This window comes from Palaemon carinicauda, chromosome 40 (assembly GCF_036898095.1).
Source record: "Palaemon carinicauda isolate YSFRI2023 chromosome 40, ASM3689809v2, whole genome shotgun sequence".
Lineage (NCBI taxonomy): Eukaryota > Metazoa > Arthropoda > Malacostraca > Decapoda > Palaemonidae > Palaemon > Palaemon carinicauda.
Genome location: NC_090764.1, coordinates 17,888,044 through 17,907,321, shown reverse-complemented (window position 1 = coordinate 17,907,321; position 19,278 = coordinate 17,888,044). Strand labels below are relative to the sequence as shown.

Below are 19,278 nucleotides of genomic sequence, written 5' to 3'. Positions count from 1 at the left end.
TCTTTAGCTCCCACACCCCTCGCTTTAGAAGTTCTTTGTCCTCTCTTTAGCTCCCACACCCCTCGCATTAGAAGTTCTTTGACCTCTCTTTAGCTCCCACACCCCTGGCATTAGAAGTTCTTTGACCTCTCTCTAGCTCCCACACCCCTGGCATTAGAAGTTCTTTGACCTCTCTCTAGCTCCCACACCCCTGGCATTAGAAGTTCTTTGACCTCTCTTTAGCTCCCACACCCCTGGCATTAGAAGTTCTTTGACCTCTCTCTAGCTCCCACACCCCTGGCATTAGAAGTTCTTTGACCTCTCTCTAGCTCCCACACCCCTGGCATTAGGAGTTCTTTGACCTCTCTTTAGCTCCCACACCCCTGGCATTAGGAGTTCTTTGACCTCTCTTTAGCTCCCACACCCCTGGCATTAGAAGTTCTTTGACCTCTCTTTAGCTCCCACACCCCTGGCATTAGAAGTTCTTTGACCTCTCTTTAGCTCCCACACCCCTCGCATTAGAAGTTCTTTGACCTCTCTTTAGCTCCCACACCCCTCGCATTAGAAGTTCTTTGACCTCTCTTTAGCTCCCACACCCCTCGCTTTAGAAGTTCTTTGTCCTCTCTTTAGCTCCCACACCCCTCGCATTAGAAGTTCTTTGACCTCTCTTTAGCTCCCACACCCCTGGCATTAGAAGTTCTTTGACCTCTCTCTAGCTCCCACACCCCTGGCATTAGAAGTTCTATGACCTCTCTCTAGCTCCCACACCCCTGGCATTAGAAGTTCTTTGACCTCTCTTTAGCTCCCACACCCCTGGCATTAGAAGTTCTTTGACCTCTCTCTAGCTCCCACACCCCTGGCATTAGAAGTTCTTTGACCTCTCTCTAGCTCCCACACCCCTGGCATTAGAAGTTCTTTGACCTCTCTTTAGCTCCCACACCCCTGGCATTAGAAGTTCTTTGACCTCTCTTTAGCTCCCACACCCCTGGCATTAGAAGTTCTTTGACCTCTCTTTAGCTCCCACACCCCTGGCATTAGAAGTTCTTTGACCTCTCTTTAGCTCCCACACCCCAGGCATTAGAAGTTCTTTGACCTCTCTATAGCTCCCACACCCCTGGCATTAGAAGTTCTTTGACCTCTCTTTAGCTCCCACACCCCTGGCATTAGAAGTTCTTTGACCTCTTTTTAGCTCCCACACCCCTGGTATTAGAAGTTCTTTGACCTCTCTTTAGCTCCCACACCCCTTGCATTAGAAGTTCTATGACCTCTTTTTAGCTCCCACTCCCCTGGAATTAGAAGTTCTTTGACCTCTTTTTAACTCCCACACCCCTTGCATTAGAAGTTCTTTGACCTCTCTTCAGCTCCCCCATCCCTTGCATTAGAAGTTCTTTGACCTCTTTTTAGCTTCCACACCCTTTGCATTAGAAGTTCTTTGACCTCTTTTTAGCTTCCCCACTCCTTGCATTAGAAGTTCTTTGACCTCTTTTTAGCTTCCCCACCCCTTGCATTAGAAGTTCTTTGACCTCTCTTTAGCTCCCACACCCCTTGCATTAGAAGTTCTTTGACCTCTTTTTAGCTTCCCCACCCCTTGCATTAGAAGTTCTTTGACCTCTCTTTAGCTCCCACACCCCTTGCATTAGAAGTTCTTTGACCTCTCTTTAGCTCCCACACCCCTTGCATTAGAAGTTCTTTGACCTCTCTTTAGCTCCCACACCCCTTGCATTAGAAGTTCTTTGACCTCTCTTTAGCTCCCACACCCCTTGCATTAGAAGTTCTTTGACCTCTCTTTAGCTCCCACACCCCTTGCATTAGAAGTTCTTTGACCTCTTTTTAGCTCCCACACCCCTTGCATTATAAGTTCTTTGACCTCTTTTTAGCTCCCACGCCCCTTGCATTAGAAGTTCTTTGACCTCTTTTTAGCTCCCACACCTCTAGCATCAGAAGTTCTTTGACCTCTTTTTAGCTCCCACACCCCTTCCATTAGAAGATCTTAGACCCCTTTTTAGCTCCCACACCCCTTTCATTAGAAGTTCTTTGACCTCTTTTTAGCTCCCACACCTCAAGCATTAGAAGTTCTTCGTCCTCTTTTTAGCTCCCACACCTCTAGCATTAGAAGTTCTTTGACCTCTTTTTAGCTCCCACACCTCTAGCATTAGAAGTTCTTTGACCTCTTTTTAGCTCCCACACCTCTAGCGTTAGAAGTTCTTTGACTTCTTTTTAGCTCCCACACCTCTAGCATTAGAAGTTCTTTGACCTCTTTCAGCTCCTTTTAGCTCCCACACCTCTAGCGTTAGAAGTTCTTTGACTTCTTTTTAGCTCCCACACCTCTAGCATTAGAAGTTCTTTGACCTCTTTCAGCTCCCTTACCTCAAGCATTAGAGGTTCTTTGACTTCTCTTTATAGCTCCCACACCTCTAACATTAGAAGTTCTTTGACATGTATTTCTGGGTTCCATACTTTTAGCATTAGAGGGTCTTCGATCTATATTTTGAGGTGCCTTACTTCTAGCATTAGAGGCTCTCTATTTTTAGGTGTCTTACCTCTGGCATTAGAGGCTCCTCTTTGCTGTTCTCTCCTGTCTTCTAGTTTTCAAGATCTTCTTTCATTAGATTATCTGTTTCTTTCGAGATTTCATTGTCTCTTTTCCTTAGTTCGTCAGTGTCCTTTTAGATTTCAAAAGAGATTTCAGTGCCGTGAGTCCTCACTTCGTCAGATTCCTCAGGGAAATCGAAGGCATTTATTCTTTACCTATCTGGGCAATGAGTAAAGAGATGAATACTATCGATTTCTCCGCATACACTATCATGCCAAAGTAAATGACGAGCAACATGATATATTTACCAATGTCGTCTGGATATGTCCTTACTTCAATGACGAATGTTGGGACAATCCTGTTGAAGAACTACACGTCACTCACCGTTCAGTTGAACCATTCTGCCTCCATCCTCATTCCCCGCAATCCGTTTTTGCACCGATACAAAGTCTCGGACTTTTTCCAAGAGTCTCCTTTAATAAGACATCGTCGCAAAAGCCCAAGCAAAGGATCCTTCAAGGCGCATACATTATGATCTTCAAAGCTCAGCTGCCAACGGAAGATCCTGTGTCTTTCTATAGGTCGGGCGATATAAAAACGAACTATTGTCAACCATCTGTAGTTGATGGTGTTCCGAAGACTTAACAAATAATTCTTACCGGCAGCTTCCTATTCGGCCAGAACGCGATCTCTGTGAGTTAAGTGAAATCCTTCTCCCAGTCATCAACTCATTTCCTCTTTACTCCTATTGACGCGCAATTCCTTGGTTAGATTTCGCCAGCTACATACAGATCATGTGAGGTGTTGCAGGCTACGTTTGAAAAAATGAAGATCAGGTCTTCAGAAGTCATTTGAAGCTCGGGGAAGAGTTGTTCAGGACTACTGCTGTAAATTTCAGTTGGAGTCATTCAGAAATCTATGTTAAGTATACGGCTGTGTCCTTTGAAGACTTTTGGAAATTCGGGAAAGTTTTCTTCCGAAACCATTCGGAGATTCCATTGTGGAGGCATTCAGAATTCCATGCTAAGTCTATGGCTATTTTTTCTGAAGCCATTTGGAAATCTGGGAAAGTTTTCTTCCGATACAGTTCTGAGATTCCGTTCTGGAGGCATTCAGAATTCCATGCTAAGTCTATGGCTATTTCTTCTGAAGCCATTTGGAAATCCGAGAAGATTTTCTTCCGAATTTTTTTAGGACTCGCGAAAAATTCCATTCTTGGTTTATAACAACAACAATAATAATAATAATAATAATAATAATAATAATAAACTACGTGATTTGATTTATGCATTTGAGTTGAAAAGTTTTGAAGACGCTAAACGCTCAACTTTGCAGTTTAAAGGAAACTTTAAGATACCCGGACAAAGGGCGAAGAGTAGTTGAGGTTTAGAGCAAACCGAATTGAAATAGTTGATTTCAGCTAAATTATTTCAGGTTTGGGATTTAGAACAATCTATTTCTGGTACGAATCGATATATATATATATATATATATATATATATATATATATATATATATATATATATATATATACATATGTATACATATGTATAGTTTATATATGTGTATATACATGCATGTATATAAGCTTTTGCAGTATATGAATATTCTGTGTATATACGATGTATATATATACATATATATACACAGACATACATATATATAATATATACATACATATAAATAATATATATACATATATATATATATATATATATATATATATATATATATATATTTATAAATATATTTATAAACTATATTTATATATTAAATGAATACAGTATATTTGCATGTACTGTACACACACACACACACACACACATATATATATATATATATATATATATATATATATATACATATATACATACATACATACATACATAAATACATACTGTTTGTACATACATACATCCCTAAATACAGCAGCCTTCGTATGCTCCCAACTGTTTATACATGCAAAAGCAAATATAAAATGCATATCACCAAGTTATGGCTTAACCTTGATATTTCATCGAGATTCCAGGTGTGGACAAGATATCTGTCCGCAAGCCACTGTACATTCTGTTCTTCAAAACGGAATAACATCTTGAAATCACGATCAAGTGTGGGTAAACGGGGCATGTATTGTTTAACATGCCTCACATCCACAAAATCTGCCATCGTGCTGAGAATCGGACAGAACAACCTTTCTCTTCGAACTGCAGTCTGCTACTGACCAGACTCTCTTTTTCGAAGCATATGCTCTTTATGTGAAGTAAAGGGTCTTCTTTATGTATAACCATTTACTTTTATGTGATTATAAGGATATGCTTTTGCTCTAAAAGTAGAAGCTTTTGCTTGAAATGTTCATGAATACAAGTAGAAGGATTTCCTTCATATTTTGCAAGTATAAGCATATCCTTTTCTTTATGAATACCGCCCAATGATTTACTTCACCATTTTTATTCCTCGTGTATTTTATCATAAAGTGGAACATTTCAAGCCCATCTGTTTAGGAATAGTCATTTTCCTCGCCATAAGCTAATTATAAAGTACATTTTTATAATTATTTCAACAACTATATCACTATCAATCTAAAGTTCCAAAAAGATTATTTTGGAATAGCAGCAGCATGAAAAATGCAGTCACTGATAATTCTCTCTCTCTCTCTCTCTCTCTCTCTCTCTCTCTCTCTCTCTCTCTCTCTCTCTCTCTCTCTCTCTCTCTCTCTCTGGGAATCTCCTCAGTTCACTAACCTACTTTGGCACAAGATCTAGGTCAAGGAGCCAAATCATTTACACCCTTGTGGTCGTTTTTTTTACGGTCAAATACAGGTTAAAAGTTTTTGCTGAAATCCAGCATCAGTGGTAGGTCGTATGAGTTGAAATTCCTGAGCGTGTATTCCATATATCAAAGAGTATGTCATTTTCATCATCACATTTACATTTGAATTTTACCTTTTTTTAACGAGATATTTTAATAGTATCCAACACAGAAGCATCCGGAGACTAAAAAATATTTTGTTACCTTAAAACTTTTTCCATACTGAAAATTATTGGTTTTGTAGAAGTGTCTTGTGGTTAGCAAAGGGAAAACGTTTTTACACACATTGGTGGACTTGATAAAAAAGTTTCTTCGATAGCAGTTTTTTTTTTTTTTTTGACTAGTGTACTTACAGACAGACCATATTTAAGACTAGAAATCAAATATTCGCCACATTTTAACCTTGTCACCGGACCTGTTCCTGGTTTTGACCCCCCCCCGCTTCTTTTTTAATCCTTATCCTCCTTAACTACATTTATAGTAGCAAAGATGAAATTTCCTTATATATAAAAACAAGATAATCTAATTTTGCAGTGATTATCCATATCTGAACTGATACTAATCTGGATGATGGCGATTACATTCCAACCAAATTCTTATTCTTTTGGAAGCTATTATCTCTTATGAAAACTAGATCATCCGGTGAAAAAATGTGACCATGTGAAAAGGTGATTAGGATTTTGTTTTTAATTTTTACATAAGTAATGTGTATTATAGTTTAGAGATTGCCGTACATTAGCGAATGCGAAAGTACTCACGATTCCTAGGAGATACGCTATCCTCGCCATTTACAGTATTTTAATCCCATTGCAATTTGATAAAATGTTCAAGTATATTCGTCAAGATTTCTTAATTATTATTATTATTATTATTATTATCATCATCATCATTATTATTATTATTTGTAGTAGTAGTAGTAGTAGTAGTATTTCTTACTAAGCTATAACCCAAGTTGGAAAAGCAGGATGCAATAAGCCCATGGTCCCCAACAGGGAAATAGCCCAGTGAGGAAAGGAAACTATGAAAAATAGAATATTTTAAGAACAGTTACAACATTAAAATAAATATTTTTCCGGCTTCAGGTATCCTAAAAAGCCTAAAAATATATTGGTAAAAATTATTCACGAATAGGTTTCTAAAAGGACTAAGCTTCATTATTATTAATGAAGAGTGCTCACTAGTATCCCTAGCTTTCGCGAATCATAAACCTCTTAAGGGGCTACCCAGCAAAAAAGATTTGCAAAAAAATTAAGTATTTGTGGTTTAAACCCACGGGCTCTTTAAAAGACTTCATTATTTAAAAAAAAAAAGTTTCCTAACAGAGGGAGATTTTTTGTTTTAGATATGAGAAACTGAAAATTCCTAAAGTACAGTATTAGTAATATTTAAAAATTTCAGCAAATGACAAGATTTAGAGTATTATTATTATTATTATTATTATTATTATTATTATTATTAATTTTAATGAACTGCGAAAGAATATCTCCACAATAATGGTGTCTCATCTTATGTTTAAAGGATTACAGTTTTCTTAAACTTTCTCATCTCCAATTGTGTACCAAGAGTTAAATGAAAGATGAATGGGCTCTGCCCAAAACCTTTCGAATTTAAATAGTTAACTTTCGCCCGTATTTTATCATAATTTATCGTAATTAAACTTTCTTAAACGTTTATCTTCGGAACTGGGAGACGTGACAGCACTGACAGTTAACCAGATAAGACCTGACCAGTACAAGAAGTCATAAAAGAAGACGTTGATCTCTTGCGGCCAGCCCATATTGTTACCGAAAGGTAAAGGTGCAAAAAACTCTAGGAAAAAATTGTTTTACTGAAAATCATTTGGGTATATTTCAAAAATTTATTAAAAATTGAATAATATAGTTTTTAATATTTTTATTTTAGTGATATGCTCAAAAGTTGCATGGCACAGGATTAGCCATACTTTCGTGAATGTTAATAGCGTTGTACCAAAAAAAAAAAAAAAAAAAAATCTTAAGAATAAGGCTAATTTCACCTGTATTGATTAGACATTGTGTATTTGATTTTTTTTCTTCCCTGTTGATTTTCCTTTTTTTTTATTATATTCTTCCTTAGTCTTGTTCTTGTCATGACCCTCCATTTTGTAGCAGCTTGCTTTAAATGCTGTATAGCCTAGTCGTTGTACATTTTGAATTAAAGCCAGTAATTGTTTAAGCTATCATTACTGTAACATGAACTATTAAACTATGTTTTCACAAGATTGGAAACCTCTAGGATAATTACCTCCGCCAACGAATTTGGAAGGAGGTTATGTTTTCGCCCCTGTTTGTGTGCGTGTTTGTGAATAGCTTCCTGACCACAACTTTAATCGTATAGTACTAATATTGGAGGGATTAACTTGGGTAAATAGCTGAAAATTATTAAACTTTGGAAGGTCAAGGTCGTATACAAGCAAAATACCCAATTCACGATCACCCATAAGTTTGGACAGCGTTGTCACAAACTTCAAACTTTGTTCATATTTGAGTGTATGAAAATCCACACCAATTAATTCATGTTAAGGTTAAAGGTCAAGGTCGTGAAATAAGCTGCCTCGGCGGAGGTCTGTGCTCTACTGAGTGCCCCTCTAGTTATTAGTTTATTTGCATTAAAAACGAATATAGGCTATATTGGAGTAAAACTTCTGGTATCAAATACAAATAGATAGTTTTGTATGGTTTGGCTAGTTTGTGATAAATGGAAAACTGAAAAAATATGAAGTTGAATATTTGAGTAGTCACCACCAGTCGGGTATACTATTCTATCTAATTTATCTTCCTCTTGTTTTGTTAAAGTTTTCATAGTTTATATAGGAAATATTTATCTTAATGTTGTTACTTTTCTTGAAATTATATTTTTCCTTGTTTCCTTTCCTCACTGTGCTATTTTCCCTATTGGGGCCCATGAGCTTATAGCGTCCTGCATTTCCAACTAGGGTTGTAGCTTGGCAAGTAATAGTAATGATGATGATAATTTGTCAAGTTATTTCTTTAAGCAAATGATAGTTGTTGAGATCAGTGCGAAATCTTTAACTTAATTTGAAATGACCCAAACAAATGTAAAGTTTATTAATTTTTTTCAAAGACATCTCTTGATAAAAAGTTTTTCTTTCTCTGTATGGAATGTTGGTGGATACGGTTGTACTATCTACGGTTTATACTTCTTATTTAGTTTGATAAATAATCTTCAGTTCTATTACTTATACCACAACATTATTGAATCTGACCTGGCCAGCGTGGTGATGGAAACTGGTCAAACCCCAGACATGAATTGATATGGTCTGAAGCGTTTGTCTTGTAGTGCAATAGGAACGACTGCATTTTTTAAGGTATAGGTAAGTGCATATAGTTACAGATAATTGAATATTTATGGATACTATAGATGTGTGTGCATGTATAAATGAAAGAGGAAGGGGAGTGAGAGCTCGTGAATTTGATATACAATGCAATACACCTCGAGTGCCATTTCGTAATTGCATATATATGGCAGATTCCTAAAAGTCCAGTGCTTTAATTGAATCTTGAAGTAATGCTGACGAGAGAGATTTTTAAATATCGAACGAAGGTCCTATGATCCACATAAGCTTGATAATGATATAAAAAGAAAGAAGACTAGTTTGAAGACTGAAATAAATAGTCTTGGAATGGACCGCAAGCCATTATAAATTAAGTATAGCCATGATTTTATTTTCATAAGATACCAATGCGTTTTAATTACCTTTTTTTGTTAATGAATTGTCTGCCAATTGATTGAGCAAATAGTGCAAAAAGTATATATATCGACAAAATAATATGCAGACACAAAATATGAATTTGAAAGTCTCTCTTATAAGGAAATTTTTATCAGGCCGTTGTAAATTTTCCATTTTTCCAGTATCCATGCCACCCGGTGTCATGGCATTTTTTTTTTTTTTTTTTTTTTTTTAAGCCTCTCAATGTTATAAATATTTATGATAGCTCTACAAATCCTTGCATTCTTCCCTTTGGCAACCAGATAAAGTTATGAAATCTCGTTTAAAGGTAATATTCGTAAAAACTTTCACTTGAGAGATGATTGAAGGTGTATGTAGAGTAAGAGAAATACAGGAGAATGGTTTTAAGAATTGTAAGTAGTAATGAGCAGTTACTACCCGGAGTTATATATGAATACCAATAACCCGAGGACGACCGACCGCTAGTCAATGGCTTATGGAATGCCCTTCTTGCCTTGAGTGGACATCGTAAAGCCATTATGAGAAGGAAAAAAAAAATTTTTTGCCATGCCAACCCTTTCCTTTGGGTAAGCTGGTGGTTGTCGCTTGCTACTGGAGGTGTGTCTGGGTTATAAAGATTACAGATTTTTTTGCTCGTGGAAAATTTTTTTCATGAAAAAAATGGTATCTTGTAAGAGAACTTTCATATTTATTCCTTGCATCGTATTTAAGGTAACAAGCCAATGTTTTAATTGTAAATTGCATAAAACCCCTGAGCTTTAGTTGTTTCCTGATTGATTGGTTTATATTTTCTTATCACAACTGTCAGCCATGCTAGGACGAGGTAGAACCTAGCTGTGTAGAATAAATACATGCATAGGCCATGCTTCTAAACCTTTGTATACATAAACTAAGTACAATGACTTTGGGGGTAGAAATGTTAAGTAACTTTGGATTATTATTTTGATGTCATTATAGTATTATCTAGCCTAGTCTAACTGAAGCTACCGATAGGCATAAGTAAATGTAAGCTACCTATAATTTGAAAATTTCGACTCCCAATTGCCCTGATTTGATCAGTCGATTTCTTCATCAGAGCTCGTTAATGTGTACGTACTTGATTTTGTCTCGTTTTAGAAAAAAAGGGTATTGAAATCCCTTATGTTTTAGACCATTGATTATATTCTTTAGTCTACAATATTATTATATGGAAGATTCGAGAATACTTTTTTCAGGGCAATCACGGGGAAAATGCAAACCAGTTGGAGTTCAGTATTTGGAAATCGTAAGGCCATAAAAGAGGAAGTATTGAACCTTTTTTAAGAGGTGTTTAACCCTTTTTTTCTAAACCAGTACCACATGATTGGTCATGCATGTTAACTACCAGCCTGCTGTGATGGCGTAAGAAGTTGCCGTTTAATTTTTTTTGGAGTTAAGGAAATTATTACATACATATTCCACATTCATTCGTATTTGGATGTAGTTGAAGAATGTAAATCTTCATTGTGTTATTCCGGTAATAAAATACTCAGAAGTAGATGAAGGTTTGAAAATGTCAGCCTGCGTGTATTTTCATCTCATAAGAGGTTATGCTAATGTGACCAGATTGTTTCATTAAAAGCGGAACATTTCATATATATATATATATATATATATATATATATATATATATATATATATATATATAATATATTGTGTGTGTGTTTGTGTATGTATGTATATATTATCAAATATTTCTTCTTCACTCAAGTTGTTACTGCGCTAATTGTTCAGCTTTCCTCTTGGTAAGGGTAGAAGAGACTCTTTAGCCATGGTAATCAGCTCTTGTAGGAGGACACTCCAAAATTAAACCATTATTCTCTAGTCTTGGTTAATACCATAGCCTCTGTACTATGGTCTTCCACTGTCTTGGGTTAGAGTTCTCTTGCTTGAGGAGATATTTATTTTAATGTTGTTGCTCTTAAAATATTCTATTTCCATTTTTCCTTTCCTTACGGGGCTATTTTCCCTGTTGGAGCCTCTGGGCTTATAGCATCCTGCTTTTCCAACTAGGGTTGTAGCTTAGCTAGTAGCCTAATAATAATAATCAGCAGCTGCAAAGGGTTGTACTTTATACAATTTACAGTCTATAATATTCTTTTAATCTTATATACTTTAAGAGCTGTATTTTTTCCACTAGAGGAGTGTATGACAGTAGTGGCTTGGGCATTTATCAAGTTTAAAGTTCTTGTCATCCTACAGCAGTAAAATAATTATTCATCAAAGTAGAATTTCTTCAACAATAATTCACTGTTCTTGTGACATGGTATTATTTTTGGCCTGGTACACTTGTGGCAATGATGCCCAGGCAATAGCTCCCAAATGCCACAGTAGTTTCGTTTAGAAAGTAACTACGCTGCCATAAATTATTGGAGTTGACTTCTAGAGAAACAGGGTCACCCATCATTTAAGTTTCGTCACAACAAGGGTCACATAACCTACTAAAGGCTCACTGCTTTTAGATAAAATTTATTGGTATTCTAAGCCATTGTTACTTCCTAGGGCATTATTATTCAGATTCTACCTCTAATCACTTTGTTGTTCATGCAAATTATACCACTTCCTTGGCATTGATCCTATCTCCTTAGTGAAGACATGTAGCAAATGGATTTCTTGAAAGAAATGATATAACAATAGTGCATTATGGATGTTAAAATTTAGCCCTTAAAAAATTCTCTTCCATTTTCAAGAATAAGTTATTTTAATAAATCCTTAACCCCAACTGCGATATTAAAGTTATTAGTGAAATCATTTAAACCTTGAAATTTTATTTTTTCACTAGTCCTACGAAAGCTTTGTAAGTATGTAGGTCCGGGTTTCACCTTGCGTCAAAGCCACAAATGTCCTTTTCATTAGTAATATAGTAAATACCCAAAGAATTATCACAATCATCGACAACAGTGTGACCTCGTGCATCTAACCAGGTTAACATTGAAGGACGACCATTTTAATTACTGAAATGATTTGAACTTGAATGATTGACGTGTGTTGCTTGTTGATCATGCGGCATGCCATCGCATGGTTATGATCTCGGCCAAGTTATTCCTGGAAAATTTTCATAAATTTTACCAAGAGTAAATTCATCGTTATTTTGAACAATATTCTATACAATAACTTGGAAATTTTTGATAAAATTTGGATATGTTCGTACAATTAAATAGGCCTTTTTTCATATTACCTTCAAGTTTCTGGATAGAAACTTGAAATAAGATAGTTACGCATCCAACAAAGTCAAGTCCGTTCTCTTTGCGCTTTAGTTTTCTAGTAATTTATTAAGGCACTCACTGTAATATATTGAGTAATATTGTCTAACATGCAAGTAAAACTCTTATCTAGTTGAAGCATTTACGTGCAGCACAAAATCATATGATCCTCCCCTGTAAGTATAAAAGAGGTATAGAGTTCGACCTTCTTCCTATGCCTCCACATTGAAACTTGCACATCTTTCTTTAATTATGTCTTCGATTTATCAGTTTTCTCAAATACCTTACTAATTGCACTTGGGATAAACATTACTCTTATTTTTTTCCAAACTCCATCATATTTCTTTTTTATCTAGTGAGAGATTTGACATGTGCCATTCTTCTGGGATACTTATGTTTTCATATATCTCTTAGGATAAACTAAAGACTTTTTGTTACCTCTTTTTCCATATTTTTATTATAGCATTGTTGAATCCTTGCCTTTCCATTTGTATTTCACACTGTTTAGACGGCATCCTCATCTTGACCTTTTTTTTTTTTTTTTTTTTTACATTCATCAAATAGGGTGTTGATTTCTTGTCATTTTTTCCACATTACTCCCGCGCGTGTGTGTGTGTGTGTTTTTTTTCTTTTTTTTTGGCTTAAATAGATCATATATAATTGTTCATGTTATTTCTTTATTTCTTCAGCTTCTGTTATTTCACCGTCCTTTCCTCTGATTGCTTTACATTTATTAATATTTTTAAAATCCATTTTCTCTGCTGTCCTCTGCTTCTATGCTTTTTTATAAAACCGTCTCCCTTTTCTCTTACTTGATGTAGGAGTCTTGAGACTTGTTTCAGTTTTGTTCATCCTTTGGTCTCCCATTTTCTTTTTCTAGATTAATACATTTTCATGATGTTTCTCTGAGTTTCGTGAAAAAAAAAATATATCCCATTAAATTCTTGTTTTACGTATTTGGTTGTTTTATTAACATTACATCTTTTCTATTATTATTTTTTGCCACTTTGAATACTTAAATCTTGTGCTATCCTTTTCTTTAGTTGTAGATTTTCAGTGGGTTACATACCTTTTTGTAGTTGCCCTTGCTTTCCTTCTGTTTTTTTTATAACCCCATTTAATCTCAAGAAGGTTTGAACAATGATCGAAGAATACTCTCTCTTGATAACCTACAAGGAGTTATTTTATCATCTGTTATAATGCTATGGAGTCTCTCTTGGTAACCTACATGGAGTTATTTTATCATCTGTTATAATGCTATGGAGTCTCTCTTGGTAACCTACATGGAGTTATTTTATCATCTGTTATAATGCTATGGAGTCTCTCTTGGTAACCTACATGGAGTTATTTTATCATCTGTTATAATGCTATGGAGTTATTTTATCTTCTGTTGTAATGCTATGGAGTCTCTCTTGGTAACCTACATGGAGTTATTTTATCATCTGTTATAATGCTATGGAGTCTCTCTTGGTAACCTACATGGAGTTATTTTATCTTCTGTTATAATGCTATGGAGTCTCTCTTGGTAACCTACATGGAGTTATTTTATCTTCTGTTATAATGTTATGGAGTCTCTCTTGGTAACCTACATGGAGTTATTTTATCTTCTGTTATAATGCTATGGAGTCTCTCTTGGTAACCTACAAGGAGTTATTTTATCTTCTGTTATAATGCTATGGAGTCTCTCTTGGTAACCTACATGGAGTTATTTTATCATCTGTTATAATGCTATGGAGTCTCTCTTGGTAACCTACAAGGAGTTATTTTATCTTCTGTTATAATGCTATGGAGTCTCTCTTGGTAACCTACATGGAGTTATTTTATCATCTGTTATAATGCTATGGAGTCTCTCTTGGTAACCTACAAGGAGTTATTTTATCTTCTGTTATAATGCTATGGAGTCTCTCTTGGTAACCTACATGGAGTTATTTTATCATCTGTTATAATGCTATGGAGTCTCTCTTGGTAACCTACAAGGAGTTATTTTATCTTCTGTTATAATGCTATGGAGTCTCTCTTGGTAACCTACAAGGAGTTATTTTATCTTCTGTTATAATGCTATGGAGTCTCTTGGTAATCTACATGAAGATATTTTATCTTGTTATAATGCTATGGAGTCTCTCTTGGTAACCTACATGGAGTTATTTTATCTTCTGTTATAATGCTATGGAGTCTCTCTTGGTAACCTACATGGAGTTATTTTATCTTCTGTTATAATGCTATGGAGTCTCTCTTGGTAACCTACATGGAGTTATTTTATCATCTGTTATAATGCTATGGAGTCTCTCTTGGTAACCTACAAGGAGTTATTTTATCTTCTGTTATAATGCTATGGAGTCTCTCTTGGTAACCTACATGGAGTTATTTTATCATCTGTTATAATGCTATGGAGTCTCTCTTGGTAACCTACAAGGAGTTATTTTATCTTCTGTTATAATGCTATGGAGTCTCTTGGTAATCTACATGAAGATATTTTATCTTGTTATAATGCTATGGAGTCTCTCTTGGTAACCTACAAGGAGTTATTTTATCTTCTGTTATAATGCTATGGAGTCTCTCTTGGTAACCTACATGGAGTTATTTTATCATCTGTTATAATGCTATGGAGTCTCTCTTGGTAACCTACAAGGAGTTATTTTATCATCTGTTATAATGCTATGGAGTCTCTCTTGGTAACCTACATGGAGTTATTTTATCATCTGTTATAATGCTATGGAGTCTCTCTTGGTAACCTACAAGGAGTTATTTTATCATCTGTTATAATGCTATGGAGTCTCTTGGTAATCTACATGAAGATATTTTATCTTGTTATAATGCTATGGAGACTTATCTCCCTTGATTGCAGCATAATCAATTAATGTTTTTTTATCCTTTAAAATTCTAGTCCAGATTCTTTTATATCTATATATACCATTAGCAATTATTATGATGGTCTCTTTTTACCATATTTGTCAGCATGTTTATAAAGTCTTTAAATTAAGTAATATGTCGTATCTATGAATGTTGGTAGCAGAATAGTGACCTTATCTTTATAACGGCTCTTGTTTCTATATTGACTAGTCGCTTTTACCACTGGCGGTTTTTGTCTGCTATTTTAGTGGAATATTTCTTATTTACTTGCCCAACAAGTTCATTTTTATGTTCACTTTAATATTTATTTATTTAGCTCTTACGTTATTGCAAATATTTCCTACCATTATCCAGTCTAAAGTCTACCATCATATGCTCGCTCATACTACTGTGTAAAACTGCTTGCTTTTTTTTCTCTCTTTTTTTTTACACCACAAGGAGTTCAATTTATATAAGTTGGTGTACATACTCTTTAATTTTCATTTTATTAAACTTTTTTCATTGTATTTTGTGCTCAAAATGTATTTTCTATTGTAGTAATTTCAATTTCTAAGGTTACTTTTTTCCATTAAAGGTCACAAACAAATTTTTACATTGTCGAGAGGGTGAAGGAATTTTTTCAAAAGCTTTCTAAAATGGAGAAGCATTTTCAGCAGTGATTAATCTCTTATTTTAATTTTACTTCATATGCGCTGAACGATCGTAAATGGAACGAAGTTGAACCCGAGTGACCTCCCTTGCCAAGACGGTGAGCCAGATGGACCATATTTCTTAAAACCAGTAAAGCCATCTTTAAATAAAAAGTTTCATACAGTATTCACTAATCTCTGAAGTGTTAATTAATCGTAGTGGCTTTTAAATAACGTCACAGGGAACTGTTTATTCGGTTGTAACATGCGACTTTTAGTAATTGTTAAGTAAAATAAATTAACTCGTAGACAACCGTGCATGTTTTTATATTAATACTGTAGTTAAACGATGCCAAACCACCGAAACATGCTATTGTCGCCATTCTAAATTAAGTTTTAGCCAATATGAGAGGGTTATTCCTGTTTTCAACAGCGAATACAATAGTAGTTGTTATAAGGTAATCGTTCACAGTACTAGTCTACTACCCAGTGACAGTCCCAGAACTGTCATAACACGACACTTCGGTGTAATGCTTCATTATTAATGGGTTAACTTAAATTCCTTAAGGTTAGTAGTAAGCTATGTTCAAAGTATGCAACTATACTGTACAGTATGTTCCATTGGCAAAGGAAAGATGGGTTACTGATATTTGCTTTTTTTATGTTGCTGATGATTTTGGGTCAATCCTATACCTATCCTAAACTTTATAGAGTACTTTGTAGTTTAAAGCAATGAGAGTCAATGTTTTTTTTTGTATTAAGTATTAAAAATATTGTTAAATATATATTGTAAAAGTGTCATATCTGTGTATATAGATACTTGCTGTATATAATATGTAAATTTACTTAATAAGAAAAAAAAAAAAAAAAAAAACTCTTGTGTTACATGAACTTCAGTCGAGTCACGTGAACTGTATAATTAAACAGGAGACCTACTGGTGTAGTCGAAGCATAAATTATTTCCTTTCTAGGACTTGTCAAAATCCTTTTGTAGTGTATGTTGTTGATCGGGACAGGCATAAACTTAATCATTACTTGTCAAATCGAATTTCTTTATGGGAAAAATGTTGTTTATCTTTGAAATACAGTTTTATAAAATATTTAGTGTTATCTCGCAATGAGTGAAGATGATTGGTAAGGAAATAAAGGGTTTTGACTGTCTTAGGATAAGCTAAGTATATGGTGGTCTAAGGGGGTTGTTCACAGTGGGAGTCTCGGGCATAGCCCCCTTCCTTTTAAGTAATGATACTATTCCTAAATTAGGTTAGGTGGTGGTCTTATGTTTGTTTACATTTTATTTATAGACCCATTCAGTCTTAACCAACTATAAAGGCTCCGTAATTTATGTAAATAAAGGTGGATTCAATAGAGTTCTTGGGGGTGTATGTATGATAACGGCCATGCACCATAACTCCTATGTACTGTATAACCCTATCGTCAAGAATACAGCTGTCTTGGGGGCCCAGGGGGTAATTGTCCTCCCCATTAAGTAAGAAGGTTGTGTAAGGATACAGCTTGTAGGTAAGGTTAAGTGGGGAAATTTAGGTTAGGTGGTGTTCTATGTACGTGGACCTGACAGTCATTATACAAAGGCTCCATGTTCTGCTCACGATTTTCCTAGATTAACGGAACGAAACAGAGTACTGTAGTTTATAGAATGGCAGTCTCATTAATTCTTGTAGCCCTGTTTGAGGTAACTGGGTGGTCACAGTATGGCATTAGCCCCAGGCATCAGTAGAGTTGGTGCCCCCCTATTAACGATACACTGATGTAGGTGAGGTTAGGTAACATTATGACATGTATCTCCACCTAATAGGATTGAACTTTTTTTCTAGCCTGAGCAGACCTATGATCGCATATTTATAAACCTTCCTAAACTTATAAAAAATATGGTGTCGAGTGATACAGCGTGTAGATATGTGAGGGAACACTTTAGAACTGTCCATACATACCAGTGCTCTAATTGGTATGTTAGATACCTATTTTAGCCGATGAATTTCTTACCAGTCTATCATGCTTTAAAAATCTATTCCTAGTAAAACTTTTGATATGAAACCACTAAATATACCCAATTAGAAGGGACATCCAAAGGAAATAATTTTGGGTATTAGTCATTGATTTGGCCCTTTTTGAACAATTGTGGTTCACTAGTATTGCCCAATTGAGTATTGTCCCTCCTCTAAATGGGACCGCTAATCTTAAAAATTATTTTCATCACGGTTTGCTCCACCATGGATCACTTCGCTTGCAATAAAAGTCAGGCTCGTAGGGATTTGGCAAGTGGTATGATTTTATGATTATTTCGAGGATATTTATTAATTTCAGATGAGCAACAACTGTTATTTTGTGAATGTAGAGTGTTGTGATTCTAATAAATTTATTTCTGAAATTAATGAAACTACAATGGCTCGGTTGTTAGCATCAGTAACTGTACGACAGTCAATAAATGCCAAATAATCACCATCACCACCAGCAACATTAATGAATATTCCAATTTAGAATATAACCTTTTGATCAATAGGGATCTCGGTTTTGCCCATTTGAAGATTTACCGTCCATCCACCAAACGGGACCACACTTTATCGAAAGCTCCATTAATGTTGCTATTGTCATATTTACTGTATTGGTTTTATTTGAATGTCATCAAATTAAGTTTGGATGTGACTATGAACTCAATTTGGAAGTAGTAATCTACAATGTAACATATTCAGTTGACTAACCTCCATGACCTTGAGTCTAACAAGAATGAGGTACCTCAGTTGGAAATTGGTTTTTTGGTTGGAGTAATATTAAAATAGGAAAATTGTGAATGCATACCAACGTAACAGAAATATAAGTCCTAGGTAACCAAGAGTTGGGTAAGTGGCTGTGGCATAGGGTACACCATATGGTTCATGATGCACATTGTGTTGAATGGGTGTTGAAAAACCACTTTTTCAACACTTGGCTGCATCACCGTATTGATGGGCCTGCCCGATTTAGTTTGTCTGATCAGTTTCATGTCATCGTTCAAAGTGGAAGGACGTCCGCTCAGCTCCAGCGCCAATGGCTGAACTGCAACTGTACAGCCAGCACGCAAAAAAAAGTGAGCAGTGTTGCAGTACAGGTTGGCCGTTAGTAACTTTTTTAACACCTTTACTGCATCACGAGGCTGATACATGATACATAGTGTGTACAGGGCTTAAGTGCTGGCTGAATCTCTTCTCTAACCTGATCTAGGGCACCATTAATTAAAGTAACCGTACAACTATTAACCACCCAAGTGTCGTATTAGTAAACTCACTGCACTTCTTCTTCTAGTTGCATGTGTTATCCATCCAGGTATACTAGTCAGCACTTGTGTAATAGAATGCATGTAAAGCAACTCTTCTGTAGAATATCATAATTCTGCAAAGGATTTATATTTTTCCATGGTAACAATGGACTTTATTTCCTCTAGGGACTGAATTTAAGTACTTTACAGTACTGTATTTCATCCTGGGACTGAATTTGAAATTAAGTTAATGTATTTTAAATGTTTGTTTTATT

At 35.3% G+C, this 19,278-nt stretch overlaps 1 protein-coding gene across 8 annotated transcripts in view; it reads left to right on the top strand.

Moving 5' to 3' along the window:
- Positions 1-19,278, top strand: part of LOC137631563 (ufm1-specific protease 1-like) — a 62,882-nt gene that overhangs the window by 18,592 nt on the left and 25,012 nt on the right. For 2 of the 8 annotated variants that reach the window (XM_068363375.1, XM_068363376.1), the window contains exon 1: positions 18,623-18,835. The exons of 3 other annotated variants lie outside the window; for them this stretch is intronic. In XM_068363375.1, coding sequence (XP_068219476.1) covers positions 18,638-18,835 — 198 coding nt within the window. In that variant the 5' untranslated portion in view covers positions 18,623-18,637. 3 more of the 8 variants (XM_068363384.1, XM_068363385.1, XM_068363383.1) reach the window with 3 other exon arrangements.